We start from the raw sequence: 25,672 nt of genomic DNA on the forward strand, positions 1-25,672 counted from the left end.
CCTACCATAGTCACAGGTACCTGTAACTTGCATACAAGTATTAAAAGGATTAGAATTTTAACTTTAAAAATATGTACAAATATCTAACATTCTGTGCTACAATATAGTTTTTAATAGTTAACCCTTTATATTCATCACCACTGGCAGAAAAACAACTCAAAGAACTCAAGAACTTTCTACATATCTTAATTTCCTATAAGCTAGATTTTCCCGATTTCATAGAGAGATCATGGAAAGGGAAAGATCTCAAATTATGCTGACCAAAGCTCCATTATAATCTCTTCAATTTTTCCATGACTTTTATTTCTCCCACATGTCTTTTTCTCCCAGTTTAGATCACAAACTTATCTGGAGGGTCTGTGAACTAGTATATATACATGCCTAGCATGTGAATGGCATTTACTGTTAAAAAGGAAATTAGAGAACCACCACTCCTTCCGTTAGGAATCTAACAGTTATGCTTCCTTTCCTTTACAAAGTTTCCTTTTACCATATTAAGTCCTCCAGTCTTCCTTTCATGTTACTTTAAGACATTGATGAAAATCTTTTGTTCCTATTTCCCCTCCCCATAAAAGAAAATTAGATTTGTTTTCAGGCTTTAATCCTGCTAAAATAAAGTGAATCAGCTCTGTTTTCATTACTGTCCAGTCATCTCATCAATCATTGAAGGGAATCACTAAAAGCAATCAGCGAGCAAGGTCAACAGCACTCAGCAGAGGGCTGGTGCGATGGTACTTTAACAGATGAAAATGAAGGCTGGGAAAAGGATGACAGTGCTTCACAGCCCTAAGAGGCCCAGTACCACTCCTTAGGAATCAGCCTTTAAATGGGAGAAGATAAGTTAGAGAAGGGAATTATCTTTATTGTGCAACAGGTCTCCTGATACCAAGCTTGTTAATATAACAAAGAGCTACAAGGTTTATTGCAGGGGGTGGGGGTGGGGGATTAGGGTTGTCGTTTCTTGGTACAATGACTCAGGTTTTGGACTTGAGACAAAGAACCTAACTATTCATAGTTCCTGTTCTTCTCTAATAGTTTGTGTTTCATGTCCAATAAAGAATTGCAGAAAGGTATCAGTGTAAGTGAGAGAAACCAACTTTAATTAACGTAAGCTTAAGGGAATTCAGTGAAAGAACACGAGAGTTATGAGAATCAAAGATGAGGCTGAAATGCTAGCCTTGAGAAGGATAGAATCTAAGATGCTCTGGCAAGGAGAGGATCTCCAAAATGGGAACTATTCAGTGGTCAAGACTGAATGAATTCTGACAGTTTCCCCATGTTTGTATCTCTTGGAGATAGAAGGTCCCAGGAAAAGGAGTTTAATTGGCCTAGAACTGGCCATATGCTTTCCACCCCTTTGGTTAGGGCTGGATGGATGAACTTGATTTTTGGCCCTCCAAAGGCGGGGTCGGGGGGGGGGGGTTATGGTTGGAGTAGGGAGGTGGTGGTGTTAATTACCCATAAGGAAATCTGGGTGTTGTTATTAACACAAAGGGCAAGGTATCCTAGGTGGCCAAGATGAAACCAATGTCCAATATGGTATTAAAAATGGAAATTATTTTAGCCCTCAAGGCCAGGAGTCATCTGCTTAACTTATATTAACACCACATACTGCATAGAACACATGTAGATTTTTCATATGTAAGTTAACAGCCTTGTTTCAGTAAGTAACAGTACCTGAGGCATGGTAGCTCCTCCATAAATATTTTTTTAATGGATTAACTTCTTTTGCAATGTTATTTGTTCTCATCCTTTCCTGTATGCCATTAATATTTCCCAATTTTAACAAATACTTCTTATTCAAGATTTGATGAAACAGAACCTCTAAAAGAGAAAGTTCACTGCAGTAGAAAGAATAATGGAATATAATCTTTTCTTGCTTCTGCCCAATGTGACCTTGGGGACTTGTCACAACCGCTTTGGGTTTATATCTTCATCTGTAAAATGAAGTGATAGAGGTACATGCTCTTTAAGAATCTGTACAATTCCATAAGCCTAACATCATAGTCACAAATATATAGATGACAGAAACTCAGCAAACTTAGAAAAAAATGCTTATAATTTTCACAGTATGAAGTGGCTCCACCCTGAATCTGGACAGAAAGTAAAACCTAACTTACTTGGTAGTATTTAGGAGAAATTGCCAATATTGTAGAAAATCTAGATCTCTGTTATCAAACGTTAAAAGAAAGGCAGTGGAATCAATTTTTCAAGTAAAATCTTACACTGAATCCCAATGTCTAAAACAAATAAAGGTCAAAAAACTACCACTGAAACAAAGAGGGATGTGTGGATCCCCATCCTCACACCTTCTCCCACAGGCTCCTGGGAACACCATTTGACATCACTCATCTAATTCCTGACTGAATATCCCTATATTTTTCTGTACCTTATGATAGTTCTAAAAACAAGATAACCAATTTCATTCAGACAGGAAAAATTAAGACAAAAAATTTCCCATGGAAAAGGAAAAGTATATATGCTCTCTTCCAGTGGCTTTAAAAAGACTTAGACAATTTGTTAGTCTATCAACAAGTAATTTTAATTTGAAAAACAATAAAATCAAACAGCAATTAATCCCCTACACTACTGACAACTAGTAATATATAGACGAAGACTATTGTGTCAGAGTGAAAATACAGCTTCCAAAACATTTTACTACACTTATTTAACAAGTTAAATTGTAAAATATGAAAACTCTCCAATATATAAATAGCATTTAAAATTTTGCTTATAATTTTGATAAATTTCAGCAAGACATCTTTCTCCTGTATAATTTTTTCCTACAGTCCTGCTTCAGAGGAAAGATACATATGTCTCCGAAGCCAACATAATTTAGCATCTGCCCTTTTTTTAATCACCAAAGGGGAAACTATTGACAAATATTAAATGATACAAACATAAATTGTCAACTTTGTGGTTAATGATAGTGACCTTCTTAGCCTTAACAAAGAAAAGCAATTTCTCTTCTCATAACATCAGTGTTTTGTCCATTCCTCTACTTAGAAATATCATAATCAACATCATTAAGATACTTCCTATTAACTTGGACCATAGGTTTCTACACAAAATGCCAACCATGAGCCTTTGAGTGTGAGGTTTGCAAAATTCAAACATCCTTATTAAAGTCATCTTTATTTACTTATGAACACTAATGAGATAAAAGCATATTTTACCTTAAGAGATTTATCTTGAAAATATAAACAAGATTCATGTGATCAATTTATTGAGTAGTTACTGAACTTCAATGATGTCATTATTTTGGTCAAAGCAAAAAGTTATGAAAATTTTTCTGCAGGACATTTTCCCTGCAGGTACCAATTAAAAGTGTATTTCATTGTCATTGGTGATCCTAATGACCTCTTGTAGCAGGATACAAGTTTTGAATTGGTACAACCAATTAGATGACATGACTTAGTATATGGATTTGTGTCTGATAACCAAGAAGAAAGGCAAAAGTCATCTCTCATTATTAAAAGATATCTCTACTCTACTTCCTGGTCTATGCTGATTCTGCCAATGCTTCTTCTGATCTCCTAATCAATGGTTTCAAGATTTACTTTATAGTAAATATTTAAGACACATCAAGTATAGTCTAGGGATGTGCAGATGTTGTCAGTGCCCTGCCCTTATTCATTCATCACTTACCATTTCCAGGGAGGACAGCCTCACTTCCAACTGTCAGCAGCTGTGATTCTGCCTGAAGTTTTTCCCTGGCAGCCAGAAATGAACTCTCCATGCACATGGGCCAAACCATAAGTTACTGGAGAATTAACAATTTCCCTCTCTCAGACTCACCCTCAACCAATGACTGACTGGAGTTGGTAAATACCCTGGCCCACTAGCCCCTTGGTTCAAGTAACTGTGGTATGTTGTAAACGGCCTCCCAGAATTCCCAGGTAGAATTAAGGTTGTAACTTGATGTACACTTTATTAGCTTCCCTCCATTTCTTGCCTCACTCTCCCAATTCCCCTGTGACCTCTGTAATAAACTACTCACATTCAAATCCTTATCTCTAGGTCTGCCTCCGAGAGAACCCAAACTAAGACAAGGAGGTATTAAGATGAATACAAAAGGGGTTCTACCTTCAAAGAATTCACAACCTAAAACAGGAGACCAATAATAAACAAAACTAACCAAAGAATAAAAACAATAACCAAGAGGAAAAATATACAGTATTACATTGTAAATAAAGGTATGCTGGCTCAGGTACAGATAACAATCTAGATAGTTTTAAATTTTCTGTGTACAACTACAATGTTAGTAATGGTCCTTCCTATAACTCTAAATATTATCTTCATTGGGAAAAAACTATAAGACTATCTAATAGTCACCTTACTCTAAAATGTCATCCTACCTTATTGCCATTACTGATATTGTTCTAATAATTGCTGAATAATAAACGGTAGCCAAAGGGTAACAAAAAGGGCAGAAGTATAAACTTCATTTAATTCCATGACATCTGTGGAACAAAAGGAATAACAATATAGTGATTCAACCTGACAAGTGGATTCAAACCATATCTACCATAAAATGAAATTTATCCTGCATTAACCTTTTTGGCAGTCCATCAGCCTCCCAAGACAACTACAGAGAGAGTAAAACCAAGTCAGTATTCTGGTCATCATTCACCATTACTTTCTGAAAACATACTTTTCTGATCATTAGCATTGCAACATTAATGGAAAAATCAAGTATTATTGAAGAGCATTTTTTTCCTGGTAACCTCTTACGGATCGACTAGGTGGATACCTTAGACTGAGTGACTAGGGAAGGCCTGACTTGTGAGGATGAAGGCAAGCATTGCAGGGAACAACTGGTACAAAGGTCCCTGGCATGTTCAAGCAACTACATGTAATCATTTTCTGCTTAGGTGATTTTTTACTTATTCTTCAGATTTTATGCTGCTTTAAGAAGCCCTTGATGGCATTTAAGGGGTGACAGGATCTAAATTTTAATAAGATTCCTCTGTTTTTCCCACAAGACTATAGGGCAGAGAAAGTAGCAGCAGAGATCAGTTAGGTGATCATTGCAGAAAATCCTAGTCAACGATGGTGGTGGTTTAGACTAAGACATTAGTAAGAGGAAGTAGGTAAGATTCTGGATATGCTAAGAAACCAAATACCCAACCTAAGATGTCTTAAATAACGAAATTCATAGGCTTATTTTCAGGAAGCCTAGTGCTAGAGCAGGTTCAATGATGACATCATAGAACCACATTCTTCCAGATTTTCTAATCATTTTAACCCTCAAACTGGAATGGTTGTTAGACGACTGCCACTAGCAATTGAGACTAGGTGCTCCCTTATTCATATCCAGAGGGAGAGCCTCACTTTATGTGCTATTTCAAGAGCCAGAATTCCTCTTTGCCATTTGACTCTAGCCCATTGTTTCATTGGCCCACACTTATTAAGCCTGTCCATCCCTCATTCATTCATTTGTATAGGAGATGAACTGGGAATGGGGTTGGCTTGCCTTGAGTCACATGGCCTATGTGAATGAAGGATGGATACCTGAGGGGGAAATATGAGTATTTGTTAGAAAAGAGGAAGGGGGAAATAGACGTTGAGGAGGCAGGCAACGATATTAAATACATGGGATATTCTTTGGGGATGGAGTTGACAGGGCTTGTCAAGGGATTGAATACTGGGAGAAGAGAGGATTCAAGAACAGTTCTAACAGTGCTGGCTTTAGCATTGGGAAAAAGGGGGCACCCACTGCGATGCAAAAGACTAGAGAAAAGATCAGGTTTGAGAAAGATTATCAAGGTTTCTGTTTTCAGCAAGTTGTCCTTAAGATACTCATTAGACACTGGAGAGGTGATGGAGTTGTTAGCTGATTATGAGTTTGGGGTTTCAGGGAGAGGCCAAGACTGAGAATAGAGAATCAAATCAGAGTTTGTTTGTTTTAAGCAACTGAGACCAGACGAGACTACTAAAGAGAGTATATGGATAGAACAAAAGTGGACCTAGGGCAGGGTGTGGACCCATACCAAGATTTAAAAGTGGAGTAAAATAGGAGCCATTAAGGTAGCTAGAAAACTCTAGTCCAACTCTTCAATGTCATATATGTGGGTGGACTGAGAGTAGGGCAAATTATTAGCTCACTGCCAAAGGGTGGCAGATGTTCCTTCTTTAAACTTAAGGTTAAGTGTGGGAGAAAAAAGATATGGATATCTTTAAAAAATACAGGGCAGATCTTGACATGCCACAAAAAAAGCATTATTAATACACTATACAATCTTTCAAAAGAGAGTTGGCTCATTATCATAGTCATCTAAATTAAATATTCAGTGGGAACAGTATGAAGGGACATGGCATCCAATGGCAACAATTTTAATCTAAGGCCTGATGAAAAATACTGACCATTATTACATCTACAATTTGAATTCAAAATGATTCAAATTGAATTAAGTCATTATGGAAAATTACAAAGGAAAAAACCTGGGTTCTAATCCACATCTGACAACTGTTGGCTATGCAACCTTGGACCCTTTCATTTCTTATTTTCTGTGAGACCCAGTTTTCTATTTCATGAGATGTTTACAATAGACAGGCCCTTCCTGCCTGCTTCACAGGTTCACTGTGAAGATCAAAAGTTGAAGAATATCTACTAACTGTAAAATCCCATAAAAATAATTTCCTTCAGCCGCCTGGCTAGTCTAACTTCCTACCAATGATGTGCTTCATCATCCTGATGCCAACTATCAATTTTCAGGTATTCAATCCTTAACAGAGAAAGCCACCTAAACTAAATTTTGAAAACTTATTGACAAAACACTGAAAAACTAGAGGTAACCCATTAAAACCTCTGCCCAATTCCTGTGAGGTTTCAGAATGGTACCTCACCAATTTAAATTCAAGGTATATGAAGTGGCCATCCCTCTGGGTACTAATCTGACATTGTCAAGGTGGTATGGGGTCTAACAATGCCCTTGTAAACCGCTTACCAGAATAGTGAGAAAATATACATCAGAATATTTCTTCAAATGCTACATTAGTATGGCTGCCTGTGCTTCATTATATGATTTAAAAGATAAGTTTTTTTTTTTATCATTTTCAAAGTTCTTTCTTATTCTTTATTCCATCTGATCATCCAGTAGTTCCATCTAGTAGGCAAGGCAGATTCATGCTTGTCTTAATAGGAGAAAACTTATTTATGTTCAAAATCATTTTGAGGCATACCTTAAATTATATTTCAGGTGCCCAACTCCTATTTTGGTGTCAATACTACATCATGTTACATAACTTTTAGATTTTAAATTACTCCACAGTACCAATGATTCTACTTCTAAATAAGTAACACATTCAAGTTTGAAAATATTCCAAATTAAAACTGTATATATTAGCTCCATTCTAAGTCTTATAAGAATCCTTTACCAATCAAATTAAATCTCCCCCTTCACAAAAGTAGATGTGGAAACAGTAATCACTGTGCAGAAACTTAATTGTACTAAATGAATCTGTTCTGTAGTATCTGAGAATATGCACATGTTAACAAAGCATCTTGAGCCCACTTACCCAGTTTTGACAGAGACATCATTCTTAGAAGTGTGATCAAACCACTCTGGATTTTAACAACTAATAATACTTTATCAACTATTAATATTATTAATGGCTTAGGAACTAATTACAGCAATTTAAAATGATTAATATTTTAAAAACACAGGTTTTGAAGGGTCACCTTAGAAATGTCAGTAAATGTCTAAGCTTTCAAAATACAGATGAAATTAAGGTTAAATGTAACTTAAAAGGAATACCTTATAAATAAGACCAACATTTAGTCTATGTGGTTTAAGAAAAGTACTGAATTTGGAATCAGATGAATTCTGGCCTCAAATCATTTAACCTCTCAGAGCCTCAGTTAACATTAAAAAAAAAAAAATTCATTAATAGGAAATTTTGCTGTCTATAATAAAGCTCTGGAAAAATCACAAATAGTATGAGAAAATTAATGATGAGAGTCAAAAGATCAAGACTTCTGAACCAAACCAATATTAGATCAAAACATTTATTTTTTGTGTTACAAAAACAAAAATAAATCCAAGGAGGTAATGAAATAAACATTTTTTAAGTGTCCCATCCTGGGTTCTCTGCTCTAGAATTTAGTAAACAGTTCAAGTTTAGGTTGCTTCAGCACTTCTGGATGCTATGATGTCTCCATCTTATAACCATGTTTCTCTAGTTCAGCTCTATAAAGAAACACAAAAGAACAACATCACTAGACATTCTTCATGATAATTTAAAGAAACAGATGATTTTTAGAAATAACACAATTAATAAATAATTGAGCTAATAAGCCTAAACATCAATTTAAAATACTACAAAATAGCTTTACTTTAGTGCCTAAAAAGAAATCTATATTAGAAGGAAACTGGATGTGAATCAACATAATGCTAATAAAATTTGGTTTTCACATTAGTAAAGTTATGTTTTATATTCCTTATTTTTCTGATAAATCTATTTATGGAAGAAATGTGAGGGAATTATTGATATTTTCCAAATACTGTACAATTATTCTGTTCATAATAAATATTTAAACATAAATTTTAAGAATCATTAACCATACGGCTAAGAACACTAGACACTGCTATCAAACTTTCAGAGATTTTATAATTACAATACTGTTATTTACACATAAACAACAAACATCGCTTTTCATATTGACATATATACTGCCCTAAACAAAACAAAAATTATTAATCAAATTTAAGGGTGTGTGAGAATTATTCTGTATTAAATATATGTAGACTAAATATAATAAATAAGTTATAAAATATTAAACAAGACTTTACTTTCCTAACTTTAAATGTGGATAAAAATCTCAAAAATGTATACTGGCATAAATATCAACACTTTAAAAAGATACTTTTTATAATTTTAAGTAATTTTTTCAACCGGAAATTTCAGTCATACTTTGAGAATGTCAACTGCAGTTGTTGATCTGCCTTGTATAAACATTTGCACAAAAAGGTTTAGCCCTGTAATCAATATCAGTTATTTAAACTACCATTCCAAATATCACCAGCAACTTTTCTGCCACAATTCTGATTTTATAAAAGTTCACAATAAAATTATGTGAGGACCAACCTATGATAAAACTGTACAAATGTTAAGCATGATTACATCATTACATCTAAGATAAAAAGACATTTGTTCTCAAGCATAATTTTGCTTAGACACTATCACACTATCCAATGTAAATGCGATGCAAAAAATACATGGTAAGAACAATGTATAATATTTATTACTCATTTCCCCAAACTCCTTCACTTCCTTAAAATTTTTAGATATTTATAATACAAATACTGACCTAAAGTCCATGAATAATATTAAGGCCAGAGCTTATTCATATGAATCATCTTTGTCTTCTGCTCAGGTGTAGAGGACAATATGCGCTGGTGGTAAAACACTGGATTAGGAGTCAAGAGATCAGCACAAGTTTCTGACTCTACCGCCTCCTTTGCTAAATTTAACTAAAATGCTTCCTTTGTCCTCTCCTCCCCAGGAAATTAAAGATTATAATACCTGTCCTTCATATGTTTCCTATTTAAAATGGAGGTAATTATAAACTTTCTTAAACAATACTTCTGCTGCCTTTAACAAAATCATTGTAGATTATTCACTTTCTCTTATTTTACAACAAAAAACCCCAAAATTCAACCTAAGATTTAGGTACTAAGTCACCAAATCCATCCGAGTTTGTGTCTCTGTTTGCCTTCATGACAGGAGGTGGTGACCAATTACATTTATAAATTGTTTACAAACGCAAAGGAGAGTATGAGATATTTCTCAATTAGCTAAATTCTTAGAAAAGATGAAAAGTTCTTTGGTAGAATTTAGGACTTGTAAGAAACCAAAAGGAAAATAAATGAACACCACTAAGTACAAAACAATACAAAAACACTAATATCATGAGCCTGTTGAATGGAAAAATCCAACAGAGATGAAAAAGTAAAGAAATCCAGCACAATTGGAAAGATACCATAGGGCACACATAGTGAGTATACACTATTTGAAACAAAAACAGCAGCATTCCTTTTACAACAAAACAAGAAGAAGACTAACAGCCACTAGTAGGTTTCAGAACTCTTATTATCCAAAAAACTACTCTGCTATGTGACACCGGCTATATCTGACATGGTAAATCAGGAATTATTGGCCTTTGGGAATTTTTATGTAAAATGTGATACAGGTCAAAAAAATCTCATAATCCTACCTATTTCTACTGATACGTACATAAACAAATGTTTCAAAAGCAGTAAAAACAGAATGATCTTTAGTTACATGGAAACACTGCTGGCCTTCTTTGTACTTCTACTTGTTGAAGGTAAATTACACTGAAAGAGAAACATGGAAAGTTTAAGGCTAAGTCCTTGCCAAGGCCATACAGCTAAGTAAGAGGCAGACAGGGGCTGGAACTCAGTGAATCTGACTGACTCTAGAGTATAAACTGCCTCTCTAAATTTAGATGGAATTAGGACTCAATCATATGAGAAAACAATAAAACATGTTTTGGGAATTCCCTGGCGGTCCAGTGGTTAGGACTCAGCACTTTCACTGCCCGGGCTCGGGTTCAATCCCTGGTAGGGGAACTAAGATCCCGAAAGCCGAGCGCGGCACGGCCAAAATAATGAAACAAGACATGTTCTTTACCATGGTTTATAATACCACATTAAGGGCCTCGATGCATTTTACAAAGACTGAAAAGAACATCTTTGCAGGAGACTTGTTAAGACAGTTTTTAAAAGCAAGAATATAAATGTTATCTGAGGCTGCCTTGTCCAATATGGTAATCAGATGTGGCTATTTACTAAAATTAAATAAAATTAAAAATTCAGTTTATCAGCTGTGCTGGCCACATTTCACGTGCTTAATAGCCACATGTGACTAGTGGCTTCTGTACTGGATAGTGCAGCTTATAGAACATTTCCATAACTACAGTAAGTTCTACTTGACAGCACTAATGATACATCAAAAACTTCGTTTAAAAAAGAAAAACCCACAACACAAATAGGGAAATAAAAAGAAAAATCTCATTCACTAATGGAGGTATCAAGATTTATACACTTACAAAAATCCACAAACCTAAAGGCAGAAACACAACATAGAACATAAGAGCACTATGGAGGTATGTTATAAAACCAACAAGCCACAAAGAATATAAGGATAATGTTCTATTTCCAAAACCAATAAAAAGGCAAGATGCAGTAGTGACAAGAAATCCAATTATCAATACATTTACTACTAAAAGTCCCCTAATAAAACGAAAGTATTCAGTAATGTCTTGATTTAATTGTTAAGAGAAAAGTGCTATTTTCTGACTAATGAAAAACACCCTCACCCCAAAAGCCACTTGGGAGGAATTTGACTCTTCTGAATAGTGAAAGAAGAAAACTCATTTGGCCTCAACTTTAAAAATTTCAAGAAGATAACAAAAAGAAAAAACTGATACATGATTAAAATCAAACACAAAATAGGGATCAACAGAGTTGTAAGGTCTGAAAATAAGTATTCTAACAGCATATGTTTATAATGAGAAAGAAAAGAGGGGATGCATTAAAAAAAAAAAAGGCAGCAAGGTTTTCTCTGATGTGGCAAAATAAATAAACCTAAAATAAATACAAAAAGAAAGTGGCAAAAACTTGTACACATAGAATTAATTTAATCCCAGAATGGAATGAGATCTGTAAAAAGAACAAAAAGGGCTTTTGAAAGCCAACTATGGCTAAAGAAGAATGAGAAGAGAGAGATCCAATGCTCAGAATAGATTTTAAAGAAAAAGCAAGATTACTGTTCAACAGCTACTGCTCTATCTTGTCCATAAAGCTGCAAAAAGAAAAACAACATCATTAAGACAAAATTGAAAATTAAGACAGATGAGATAATTCCAAACTACATTAAAGTAGTTTAAAGTTTCAAGGCCCGAATAATTACATCTCAGAGTACTGAAAGAAGGAAAAAAATGAGAGTCAGCAGTTTTGAGAAATCATGGAGAATTGTAAAAGAGCCAGAATAACCGTGAAAGGCAAACTGTACTATGTCCAAAAAGGGGAGAAATGAGATGGGTAAAAATGTTATTAGTTTCCAGCAAAATACTAAAAAGTCTTTAGAATGTAGGGTTTCTGAGCCCATAAAAAAATGCAGTTTAGAACAAAGCTACTGTTATCACTACTAAAAATAAATTTTAAAAATTTAGTATAAATTATCTCACTACTTTTTAGAAAAATGTACTAGAGACTAGGAAATTAAAAGATTGCAATAGAATTTCTATATCATGGTTTGAGCAAAGCAAGTGATAGTTTACACAGATATCTTTGGGGCCAAGACATATAATGTATGGGTTGAATCAAAACAAAATGAGGGAGGAAAGAATTGTCTACAAATGGTGCTGGTATAACTGGATATCCACATGCAAAAGAATGAAGTTGGACTCCTATTTCACACCATATATAAAAATTCATGCAAAATGGATCAAAGACCTAAATGTAATAGCTAAAATTCTGGAACTGTTAGAAGAAAACATAGGGATAAATTTTCATTACCATGAATTTGGCAATGAGTTCTTAAAAAGTAGATAAATTGGACTTTTGTGCAAAGAACACTATGAAGAAAGTGAAAAGACAACCTAACAGAATGGGACAAAATATCTAGATAATATGTCCCATAAGTGCCAGAATAAATAAGAACTCTTACAACTCAGCAACAAAAAGACAAACTTTGAAAATGGGCAAAGGACTTGAACAGAGAGTTCTCCAAAAAAGATATACAAATGGACAACAAACACATGAAAAGAAGCTCATCAGTGTCATTAAAGAAATGCAAATCAAAACCACAATGAGATACCAGTTCATCCACTAGGATGGTTAAAATGAAAAAAAAAAAAAAAAAAAAAAAGGTTTTGGTGAGGATGTGGAGAGGTTAGAAACTTCCTATATTGCTAGTAGTAATGTAAAATTATTCAGCTCCTGTGGAAAACAGTTTGGCAATTTCTCAAAAAGTCAAACAGAATTACAATAGATATTCAAACAAAAACGTGTAAATGAATGTTCACTGTAACACTGTTCACAACAGCCAAAAGCTGGAAACAACCCAAATGTCCATCATCCAATGAATGGATAAACAAACTGTGGCCTATGTATACAAGGAAACATTATTTAGCCATAAAAAGGAACCAAATACAGATATATGTTACAACATGGATGAAATTTAAAAACACTATACTAAGTTAAAGAAACTAGACATACAGATCATTTATGTGATACCATTTATATGAAATACCCAGAACAGGAAAATCCAGAGACAGAAAGCAGATCAGTGGTTGCCAGGGGTTGGAGAAGGAGAGGAATGCAGAGCGACTGTTTAATAGATACGGTGTTTCCTTTAGGGTGCTGAAAATGTTTTGGAATTAAATAGAGATGATGGTTGTATGACATTATTAATACACAAAATGCCACTAAATTGTACACTTTAAAATGATTAATTTTACATTATATAAATTTTACTTCAATCAATCGATAATCAATCAATCAATCATTTTAGGTAGATTTGTACGTGAATATGAAAAAATACACTCCCAACACCTCAATCTCCATTCCAGTTTGGGAATCACCAATACACTGGGTCTGAGCACTCTATGATTCTAATTTCTGCTGAGTTGTTCAATATTGATAGAAAATTAACAGTGACAGAATTAAACCTACAAGGATTTAAAAAAATAGCAAATATGCTTCTATTTAGCTACTTTTATAAAGAGACTAGAAAGAACAAAAGTTCTATGCAATTACGCAAAGTATTCATGTTTAGAAACACAGGAGATGAGGCAATATATCTTACTTTTCATAATTCGAAAATCTATTTCAAAGGCAATTGTCATATAAAGTTACGTATTCCATGCTTACAATTAATACTAAGCTATATAAAAATTTGGCTTAAAACTTACCGTAACTGATTGGAGAAGTCATCCTCTACATTGTCATCATCCCAATTATCCTCCCAGACATGTGCATCTTCATCTTCATCTAAACCAGCCCAGTCTAAAAACAGAAACAGATGCCGTCTAAATATTTCTCATACATTATTTCCATAAATACAAAAACTTCAGAAGGCTTGCTACTGAACTCTCTCAATTCAAAACATCTAAAACCATATCTATGAGAAATGGTAATCTTCCTCTTTAAATCTCAATTGATGCTGTCTTGTTGTCTCAATTCTTGAATTTGCAGAACATCTAAAACAGTAGTTAATACAAAAAATTCTATTTGCCATGAAAATTTATTGTAACTTCAGGAGGATATTTACTTTGCTGATAATTTTTATAAGGTCTATTACACAATCTTTCAAAACACAGCACCAATAACAGAAAAGTAAGCTGAGTAGCAGGACGATACTGGCCTGGAATTCAAAACTGCTAAACATAAAAAAAGATAACTCATACACAGATAACAAAAAGCAAACCAAATATTTTCTTAAACATGGTTGTAAAATTGTGTTAGAGAATGTCCTTATTCTTTAAGACACACATGCTGAAATATTTAAGAATCAAGTGTCATTTTGTTGACAGTTTACTTGTAAATGCTTCTGAAATATATTTTATATCATACATGTCTATCATACATATGATAGAAATAAAGTAAATATGACAAAATGTTAACAACTGATGAAACATGGGTGTTTGGTGCCTTCTTGTTTTTTGAGGTATAATTGACATACAACATTATATTAGTTTCAAGTATACAACATAATTTGATATTTGTATACACTGAGAAATGATCTCCACAATGAGTCTAGTTAATATCTGTCACCAAGAGTTACAAATTTTTTTTTTGGATCACGACTTTTAAGATCTACTCTCTTAGCCACTTTCAAACATGCAATAGAGTATGAATAACTATAGTCATCATGCTATACGTTACATTTCCATGACTTATTTTTGTAACTGCAAGTCTGTACCTTTTGATCCCTTCACCCATTACACTCCCCCCATTTGTCCTTTATTTAAAACTTCTATAGGGTTGAGTTTCAAAATTAAAATCTGAGACAAATAGTTTTAAAAAAACCAGTCTGGAAATCACCTCTGGAAGCTTTCCTGATTCCCTCTCTTCCTTTCCTTCAGAGATTAGGTCCCCTCTTTTGTGTGTATCTCTATCACAGCACCTACATACTGTACAATCATATTTATCAGTTTATATGCCTATGTCCATTACTAGTATCTGAGCTCCTTAAGGGTAAAACTCTTTTATTTACCTTTGTATTCTTAAGCCACAACAATACCTGTTGTGCATATGCACGACAGCTGGTTGTGAAAGATGCAACAGAACTCTAAATCAGACCTTGTGTATTTTGCTTGATCCCCTCCGCTCCAAAAACAGTAAGCATGAGTTACACATGCTCTTAAATGTGTCCTAGTAGCTTCATCTTAGTAATTACTTATTAGAAACATAGCTAAGAACATTTCGATCTTTAAAAAAAAAAAGAAGTTAATAAGAAAAGGTATGATCTAGGCTTTTCTTATAAAGCACATATAAAGGTATTCAACAATGGTTCATATGGGTATTATATTCGTTACATTATGTATCTAACAAAAAATTTTAAATGCCATATGTCAACATCATGATTTAAGAATATAATAAAGTACCTCCATTTACCTGGTCCCCCCAAACCAGAAATTTGGGAGGCAGCTTAGCTATCCTTTCTCCTTCAACTCTCATAACCATTCATTATGTCCTTTCGATTTCAGCTCAAGAATCTACAGTTATAGTCTCCCCCTCCCTATTCTTGCTGCCACTAGGTTAATTTAGGAGGGATTACTCCCTTCATGGACTATTATTGTGGTCTTTTTTCTGTCCCCTCCTCTCTAATCTTACAGTCTGTACCCTCTTCCACTGATGCCCAAAATGACCACCATTCCTGTAAGTAACTATGCAAAACATTCAGGTAGGAAGCACATTTTATTAAATTTGCAACTCTAATGTCTATAGCTGAGTACTGGGCACATAGTAGACACTCAAAAAAATGTTGGGTAAATGGAACTACGTTTCTCAAGTTCCCTTCCTCAGAGTGGTCAATCTCAAGAAAAAAGAGGGCAGTGTGTGGTTTCAGTGAAGCCAAGAGTATATATTTCAAGATAGAAGAGAATAACAATATCTTGTATTATGAATGAGTCATGTAGAATTCTCAACTGTATTTACTCTAAGAATACTTTTGAGACTTGCGATCATCTGTTTGAATGCTCCCTGAAGAGAGATCATGAGGGAAATTTCTTTAAGATATTAGTGCCTGAAAAGATGAAAGTTTCTCTTAGGCAATTTATTTCAGGTTGCTAGGAAGCTCAGTCAAATGTATACTCAACTTTAATCATTGGTATAGGGTAGTGAATGTATATTCATTAATAAAAACTTTCAGTAATCAAAAATACTGATTTTTATTGGTCTAAATGTTCTTATATCTCCCAGTAATATTATTATTCTCAAAAAGGAAATATTGTAATGATCTAAATTCAAATCCTATACTATTCTCTGAGGTCCTCAACAGTAGTAATACTTAACAATACTAAGTATTAATTACATCTCAAAATTAAGTTGACTGGGCTACAGATATCCTTACATGTTCTCCTTTCTTATAGAAGTACCTTTCAAACTGAAAATTTTTGTTCTATTTATGAATCCACCTATAGTTTATAATGAGAGTAGATTAAGAAGTTAAAGTAAAGGAAATCACATTTAGGATTTCCTTCAGTCTACGGAAGAGCGATGAGAAAGCTAATGCAACCAAATTTTTTAAAATAGTATATCTGGGGACTTCCCTGGTGGTCCAGTGAGTAAGACTCCACATTCCCAATGCAGGGGGCACGGGTTCGATCCCTGGTCGGGGAACTAAGGTCCCGCATGCCATCCGGTGTGGCCAAATAAAAAAGAAATATAGTATATCTATTTCCAAAGCTAAAGATAAAAAACATTTCTGAACTTTTATAAACGAGCAAAGTGACTTAGTTAAGTCAAGAGTTAATCATTAGGTATAGGGATAAAACAGTACTGTTATTCTCATATTGCCATTGCTATCAATAATAAACTGTTTAGTATGTACATTGTTGTATACAAATATTCTTTTTGTTTTTCTAAGAGCAGAGAAATCTCAGAAAGAAGGGAACTACTTTAAGGCAAAAATAAAAGGGGCAGAAATTGCAGCATTAAGTATATAAGAGAGGAACATTATGTAAAGATAGTACAAATTGCAGGCTAAGATCAGATTTTAAATTAAAAAGGGGCTCAAACAGTAGATATATTTCCCTAATACTAAATCATCAAAAATCAACTACATGATTTTAATTTTTTAAATTAAAATTAAAATTAAAATTAAATAAAACACTTCAAATCATAGAAATTCAGCTTCTTGTACTCTGAACTTATTATAATGGAAAAATGCAATCCATTATCCCTTTTATAGCAAGTGAATCATGGTATTCCTCCCCATTCCCTCCAGTCTTCCTATAACCTACAGTTCTGAGCTATCTAATAATATTAATGGACAGCTTAGGAGTTTTTGTTTCTTGATTTGTTTTAATGACACTAAGCATTCCAGTATAAAAAATTCACATAAAACTATTTCATTAAAACAATGCAGCAAAGTTTGTCTTTATACTTCAAGTTTTTATAAAATGGCTAAGACCGAAGATTATTTAAAATTACAGAATTTTGGAAAGAGAAAGCCTTAGAGATCACTGTATAGCATACCCCTCTTTGTTTTGAAACCACCACCATTACCACTACCAAAAAAACAGAAAGTGAAGACTGTCTTACAAGAAAATATTTATTAACTTTTTTCTACCGTTATTTCACAACCTCAAATCCTAGACTTTAAATATACTTGGGTTGAGCCTAGAAATAAGAATTGTCAAACGAAATATTTGTTTCACTGATATTTTAAGGAATCTTTATAAAGATATCTAATAGAGCTTAATGTTCCACAAAATAATTTGAATATGTTGCGACTGGATAATATGCTCTTGAGTAAAGAAGGTGACATAACTCAAGTCACAATTGAACTTTAAAGTTCTAAGACACCAAGCCTCACATCAGCCTGAACCACTTCTAACTAACCAGTTTCCTAAATTTTTAAGGAAATGATAAAATGTCAAAAGATTCAAGTTAGAAATATAAAAAACAAGAATATTTATTTCACATTTCTCTGCTAATCTTGTAAGCCTACACTTTCCAGAACAATAAAAATACAGGGCCCACAGAAACTTTTAATCTAATTGTGACTTGATTCAAAATGTTGATTTCAGGGAATTCCCTGGTAGTCCAGTGGTTAGGACCCTGTGCTTTCACTGCTGAGGTACCAGGTTCAAACCGTGGCTGGGGAACTAGGATCCCACAAGCCACATGGTACGGCCAAAAAAAAAAAAAGTTGATTTCAATATTGTTATTACTGATGTCATTCAAATATCTTCAAGTTGACTTTAATTCTTTTAACTTTAAGAGACTAAAAAAACATACTTGTTAATTTGTACCCTACTGTCTCAGAGAATCTAGAACAAAAAACGTAACAGCTTCAATAACTTATTTTGTAGGAGGTCCAATCCTTAACTCCATAAAGGCTAGGGGAAAAAAAAAAAATCAAATTCTTTACGTAATATGGGAAATACGAGTTTGAACATGGTCTTTTTTTGTTTCTGGCCTCGCAGCAGCGTGCGGGAATTTTAGTTCCCCGACCAGGGATTGAACTGGTGCCCCCTGCAGTGGAAGCGTGGAGTCTTAACCACTGGACTGCCAGGGAAGTAAGTCCCTGAATAGTATCTTTTTTAAAATTTTAAAACTGGTACAATTTTTAGTTTATCAAGTTGAATTCTGATGATCATTTAGCATAAGGATTAAGTATCTCTCCCTCTGGTAACAACCATCTCATGTTAATGGCAAGGAAAGGAGAAGGAAGAAGGTAGAAATAAAGTCCCAAGAAAGTGAAACTGGCTCATGAATGGAGGGAAAACAGCATTATGAGCGAGATTTTAGGTAGAGGAGTTCCCTGGGACATGGGTTCGAGCCCTAGTCTAGGAAGATTCCACATGCCACGGAGCAACTAAGCCTGTGCGCTGCAACTACTGACCCTGTGCTCTAGGGCCCACGAGCCACAACTATTGAGCCCACGTGCCACAACTACTGAAGCCAGTGCGCCTAGAGCCCGTGCTCTGCAACAAGAGAAGCCACCGCAATAAGAAACCCGCGCGCCGCAACGAAAAGTAGCCCATGCTTGCCGCAACTAGAGAAAGCCCGCACGCAGCAACGAAGACCCAACACGGCCAAAAATAAATAAATAAATAAATAAATTTATAAATTTATTAAAAAAAAACAATTTTAGGTAGAACACACACACAAAAAGATTCATGACAGTAGCTCTGTATTTCTTTCGTATTATTATACAGTACTTCACAATTATGACACTACTGAGCATACAAAGACAAACCAGAATCTATAATCTATTTTAGGTGGAAACTTTAAAGATTTTATTAACTACGAATGTACTGAACTATATTATGTAAAAGTTTAAGTGATAGGGTATAACATCCCCAAATTTATTTCCAACACTTATAAGTCCTCCATATTATACATGTTACAATATATATAAACTACAATATATGTAAACTCAACTAAATGAAGGGGAACATAAAAAACATGTGACTGTTGTAATCTCTGGATTTGGCAGACTTCTCTTGCAAAACATCTCTGAACTGTGTTTTACTTTTCAATTATAACACTGCACTGTTAACCATGCAATTTTATTTAATCACTTACTTTTAAAGCATTAAACCCAGAAACAGCTTTTTTTAAAAGGGCAAAATAATAAAACCAAACAAGGATACCTGATTTATGTCTAATGTCTTCCTTCAATACGTAGATGACTATAAAGTACACCCTTTATTTTCAACACTAAATGCATTGCCAGGATTGTGATTAATCATTTAAATAACCACAGCTGTGTTTACTTCAGTGTGCAGGCCTCCAGATGTGTACTGGTAAAAAAAAATTACCATATTTTAAGAAGTCAAAATTGGAAATAACCAATAACAGATGCCTAATACATAAGTGTCTAGCAATTCTAAATTATCTGAGACTTTGCCCCCCAAATTTGACTTTGTTCACATCTGCCAGTGAGAATTACATCTCTGACTAGCTTTAAATTTCACAAATCTGAGTTACCAAAGATCCCACATACTTCATCTAAGTATCACCTTGACATTTAAGTGTGAAAAATTGTTCTCTCTCAATGTTTTTAAAAGTACTTACTCTCCCCCACCCTCCAACATACCTTCTGAAATTTCTTCAAAGTATGAAGTATACCACTTTGGAGAAAAGTAAAGAGGAAATTCTATTTATACCAAATAGGGTTGCAAATGTTCTATTTTAAAGCGATTTTCAGGAGCATCAAACTCTCATTCATTCCTTAACAGTAAAGCTACTCTGAATATAAATAAACTAATCTCCAACAAAGTTGCTTCAAGTAAAAAATGTGCACGTATATACAGAACATTACATGAAGAAAAATATAAAAGAAACAAAGGAAAGTTCAAAAAAGTTCTAAATTGTACATTCACCGCTATAGGTGAAACAGCAATAGCTGCAAATAGCATCATTACACTGATAAATATGATAATAAAGCCACACTAAATCTAGTCATTCTGAGATAAATTTACACATGTTCCTGCTTAAGCTGTATAAAACAGATTAAAATTTTTTATAAAATTTCATTTCTGTAGGTTAGCATGATACAAAAACATCTATATACCCTAGAAATCTAATGTCTATTCAGTGGCTAAGAAATCACTACTAGCATAGCACCATTGTACTATACTTATATTTTTGCCAACAAGGACCAAAAATGTCAGTGGGGTACTTCAGAGCAAACAACCAAAAGCAACTGTTAAACGATGTTGCTACCAAACTATTGGTGAACTTTCAGTTGTTTGTGGTTCTGAGTCTGAAACAGAGGTCCAAAATGACTTACATAACCATTTATAATTCTTCTTACATTTTAAAAAAACGAAGTTCAAACACAATTCTTTTCATCAATAATTAAACATATGTATACACACACACGTGTGTGTGCATATATTATTTACATATATCAGAATGATTCCACTACAAACATGCTGACTTTGGTTCTTTTGGTTGATTGGTGCTTTTATTTCTAATTCTATAAAATTCCTCAAAGCCATTAGTTATTCTAATCTTTTCCAAGCACTCATGCCCTACACTCATACTGATTCTCTCATTCTGATCCTCCACATTACTGAGGCAAGAGTATCCAATGTAGGACACTTTCCTGGTGGCGCAGTGGTTAAGAATCCGCCTGCCAATGCAGGGGACACAGGTTCGAGCCCTGGTCTGGGAAGATCTCACATTCCGCGGAGCAACTAAGCCCATGAGCCACAACTACTGAGCCTGCGCTCTAGAGCCCACGAGCCACAACTATTGAGCCCACGTGCCCCAACTACTGAAGCCAGTGCGCCTAGAGCCCGTGCTCCGCAACAACAGAAGCCACTGCAATGAGAAGCCCACGCACGGCAATGAAATGTAGGCCACGACTGCCGCAACTAGAGAAAGGCCGCGCACAGCAACCAAGACCCAACGCAGCCAAAAATAAATTAATTAATTCTTAAAAAAAGAAAAAAAAAGAGTATTCAATGTGAACTCAACCATTGGTCTTCCATTAATTATGCAAGTGCAAAATCACAATCCTTGATTCCTTACTATCAAAATAGCTGCCAAAGCTCCCTTGTTATTCTTGCATCACTCTTCCCTAATAACAACCTATTTCAGGCCCTTAGTCCTCACCTAAGCTATTTCAACAATTTGCTAATTAGCTTCCCTGACTTTCTATCCTTTCAAATTCTGCTGGGTTAATTTTTCCTAAACTGCCTATTGCCTAAAGGAAACATACACATATCAAACAAACAAACAAAAAACCCCCCACTTCTCATCTACCTAAGGATCAAGTCCAAAGTGGTCATTTGGCTTAAAGCTTTCCATGATTAGGCCCCAAACTACCTGTGTAATTACAACTACTATTTCACAGCCAAATAAAATACACATACACATTGATCGTCCAGCTCCAAGCATCTACTCCTCTTCCCTTTTTCTGGAAACCCCTTTCCTACACTTCTACCTTTTGAAAGCTCTGTTCAAATGTTGCTGCCTCATGCGGTACACAACTGGAAATAATTTCCCCTTCTTTTCAGCTGCTGTTGCACTTTACTATCAGTGGTTTAATCCCCACACCACCACCACCACCACCCGCAGCCCCCCCTTCCACTGGAAGGAAACCAAGTGAAATCTTACCCAGAAACCCAACAGAAAGACAGTCAAAAGCAAAGGTGTTCTGGTTTACTTGGGGGTGGGGAGAGAAAGGCTTAGAGTGCCCCCTCCTAGGATAAGCACTTGCAAAATACTAAAAAGCTCAAGTCTGGCATGAAAACTTACTGATCTCCATTGACGTTTATATCACTAAGTCCAAAGACAAATATCTACCTAAAGAGTCAAATTTGCCTCTCTGCAGCCTCTAGTTAACTTTGTCCTTGGTAAGTTATTTCGCTGAGCCCCAAGTATAAATCTGTCATAAGGCTGCTATGAGGATTACATAAGACAATGTACCTAAAGCACTTCGTACCGATAAATGGCAGCTAGAATCATTCTCGCTCTGCACCTTTCAGTGCCAGATGTATAGGAAGCACTCTACAAACATATATTGAATGAATAAATCATTTATGATGGGCTAATCACTCCAAGGAAACTTAAGGGGTGATGGAGGTAAAAAGAGAAACAGGTTGCAGAATAAAGATACCATTTCTACCAAGCATTACACCAATAACAGAGCACAAAACTGGAAAAAAGATATCTGGTAAATTTTTAATACTTCAGAAGAGTGTAAGTATAGTTTTTGAAACTTTTATTTTCCCCTCATTGTTTTCACTGTTCATATCTTTCAATGAGCTATGCTTAAAAACAACACTACTACATAACAATGAACACCATTTAAGTCACAATTGCTTAATGCTTCTTCATTCCATTGAACCAGTTAAATAATTAATCAAATAGTTTTTCAAAGTAGTTTTACTGTTTAATATCCTGAGTCACACCTCTCACAACCCCCTGGCAAGCACTAGTATCTTGATTTGGGTGGGGGGGTGGTTCATTCCACTGTATCTCTATACCTCTTGTACATTTGTATGCATCCTTAAACAATATATACTATTGTGTTATGTATCTTTATATTTTATATGAATAATCAAACTTTTTTAAAGTACTTTTGGAAAAACTTTTGACAATGTTTTTTAATTTAGAAGTTTTTAATATTAAAAAAATAAACAAATAACCCACAAGCTCAACAAGCTTAATTTTGGATACATCTAAAAATTACAAAATATTTGTTGAAAATGGTTCAAATTAAATAAATACCAAACATCATGCAAAATCCAAATCCCTAAGTAGATAAGGAGGGAGGAAAAAAGGGGACTAGTGTTCACAGAATACCAACTTTGTGCCAAACTCTACGCTACACGCTTTACACATATATCATTCTTATGGACTGAATGTCTGTGTCCCCCAATCCTGAAATTCATATGAGGAAGTCCTAACCACCCTCAATGTTATGGTATTTGGAGATGGGGCCTTTGGAAGGTAATTAGTGTTGCATGAAGTCATGAGGGTAGAGTCCTCATAATGAGATTAGTGTTGTTATAGGAAGGGAATCCAGAGAGCTCTCTTTCTCCACCTTGTGAGGACATGGTGAGAGGCAATAGTCTGCAAACCAGGAAGAGAACCCTCACCAGGTACTGAACAGGCTAACACCTTCATCTTGGACTTCCCAAACTACAAATTGTGAGAAAATAAATTTCTATTGTTTAAGCCACTCAGTCTATGGTATTTTGTTATGGCAGCTCAAACAGACTAATACAATCATACAATCCTTACATGACTCTAATTATTATCCACAAATTACATGAAGGAACTGAGGATTAAGAAGGTAACAATTAAAGGAAAAACGCAATGGTCAATCCTGCTCAAAGAAATCAATCCAAATCAAAATGATGCGATTCCATTTTCATCCCTCAGGTTTGTAATGACTAAAATGTTTAATATGGAGTGCAGGTAAAAGGTGAACTGTAGATGGAAATTTGTGTAACCCTTGTAAAAGGTAATCTGAGAATATGTCAAGATTCAAAATGCACCCGGTCCTGAATGAGGTGTCAGAGCCCAAGCAGAGCCAGGAAGGCATTCCTGTGAAGGGGCAGTGTTGTGTGGTTGGTGTGTCATAGCCAGGACAGAGTGAAGAAACCATCCAATGCTGGAGTAAGGAGAAGTGACAGTGGCCTAGCATAAAACGTTGAAGCCCAAGTGAGATAAGGAGGGGATCTGTGGGTGTAGGGGACAACAAACATTGGTTAGGGAGGAGGATGACCTAATAGACAATGACCCAATATTTACAATAATGGGAGCCAGGTTTCCCACTGCTGGGGAAGAAAGTTACAAATGTGGAAAGGGAAAAAACTAGAATGAGCCCTGTGGTGCTGAACTGTAAATTAGAGATATCTATGTGAACTCATGGTTTTATACAAACACATACATAAACAGATGTAAAAGTGTATACATGTACATACATTTGTCTATTTCCTAGTTCCGTCCATTGAGAGCACCCCAAAAGCCATTAGCACAACTGGAGGTAAGATCTTACCTTCCAAATATCATTCTCCACTGAAAGCTATGCACCTTAAAGGAATGGCTGATTCCAGGACTGGAACAGGAAAAGTATAAGATTAGCTTGGAATACCTTCTTGTGTCAGAATGCTAGGAAACGCACAAAGAATGATGGTGACATGTCAAAAGGTCACAGAAGACAGCTTGATGGGACTCCCCATGTACAAATTGGGACAATCTGAATATCAAAATAAATAATAGCAACAAATTATAACCCATCGAATGAGAATTCATGAGTCTATATTGATATACATAAATGAATAAATTGAAAGTTTGATAATGAATGGAAAACTGTAGTTACACAGTTTCAAAGTCCCTCCTAGTAAAATATCTATTAATTACAAAAGGAAAATCAGTAATCTAACAATGGAAAAGTCTCAAAGACACTACCTTAATAAAGTTACCATCATCAGCAATGAAATAAATGAGACTCATGTTTCACCTGACAGGATGCAATGGGAACACAGCATCACTACTATGACATTCTCGCCAAGGTGCAGAACCTAACGTGAGCCAAATCCAAGTTGAGAAACATTCTATAACTGGCCTGTAACCTTCAAAAGTGTCAAAATCACAAAAGTCAAAGACAAACAGAGACCTGCTCTAGACTGAAGAAGACTAGAGATATGACAACTGAATGTAATCCATGATTCTTAATCAAGACATTAAGACAACTGGAGAAACCTGAAAAGGACCTATGGATTAAATGATAGTAATATATCCGTGTGTTAATTTCCAATTTCGATGGTTGTACTGAGGTTATGTCTTTGTAGTAAATACACATTAAAATATCTAGGGGTGATGAACATCAGGCTGGCTCATGGAAAAAAAGGTTGTTTGTATTGTACTTTCAATTATTCTGTAAGTCTGTAATTATTTCAAAATAAAAATTATATTAAAAAATTAAAATGAACCTGCCAATT

General features: G+C 34.8%; 1 protein-coding gene across 3 annotated transcripts in view; it reads right to left on the minus strand.

Moving 5' to 3' along the window:
• Window positions 1-25,672, minus strand: part of SEM1 (SEM1 26S proteasome subunit) — a 40,730-nt gene that overhangs the window by 9,495 nt on the left and 5,563 nt on the right. Inside the window, exons 2-4 of one of the 3 annotated variants that reach the window (XM_057550320.1) lie at window positions 13,943-14,036; window positions 9,314-9,398; window positions 7,998-8,192 (exon numbers count right to left, since the gene is read on the minus strand). In XM_057550320.1, the coding sequence (XP_057406303.1) occupies window positions 9,359-9,398; window positions 13,943-14,036 (134 nt within the window). In that variant the 3' untranslated portion in view covers window positions 7,998-8,192; window positions 9,314-9,358. Of the gene's footprint in view, window positions 1-7,997; window positions 8,193-9,313; window positions 9,399-13,942; window positions 14,037-25,672 lie in introns of those variants that run through there. The other 2 variants (XM_057550319.1, XM_057550318.1) reach the window with 2 other exon arrangements.

This window comes from Balaenoptera acutorostrata, chromosome 7, assembly GCF_949987535.1.
Source record: "Balaenoptera acutorostrata chromosome 7, mBalAcu1.1, whole genome shotgun sequence".
Lineage (NCBI taxonomy): Eukaryota > Metazoa > Chordata > Mammalia > Artiodactyla > Balaenopteridae > Balaenoptera > Balaenoptera acutorostrata.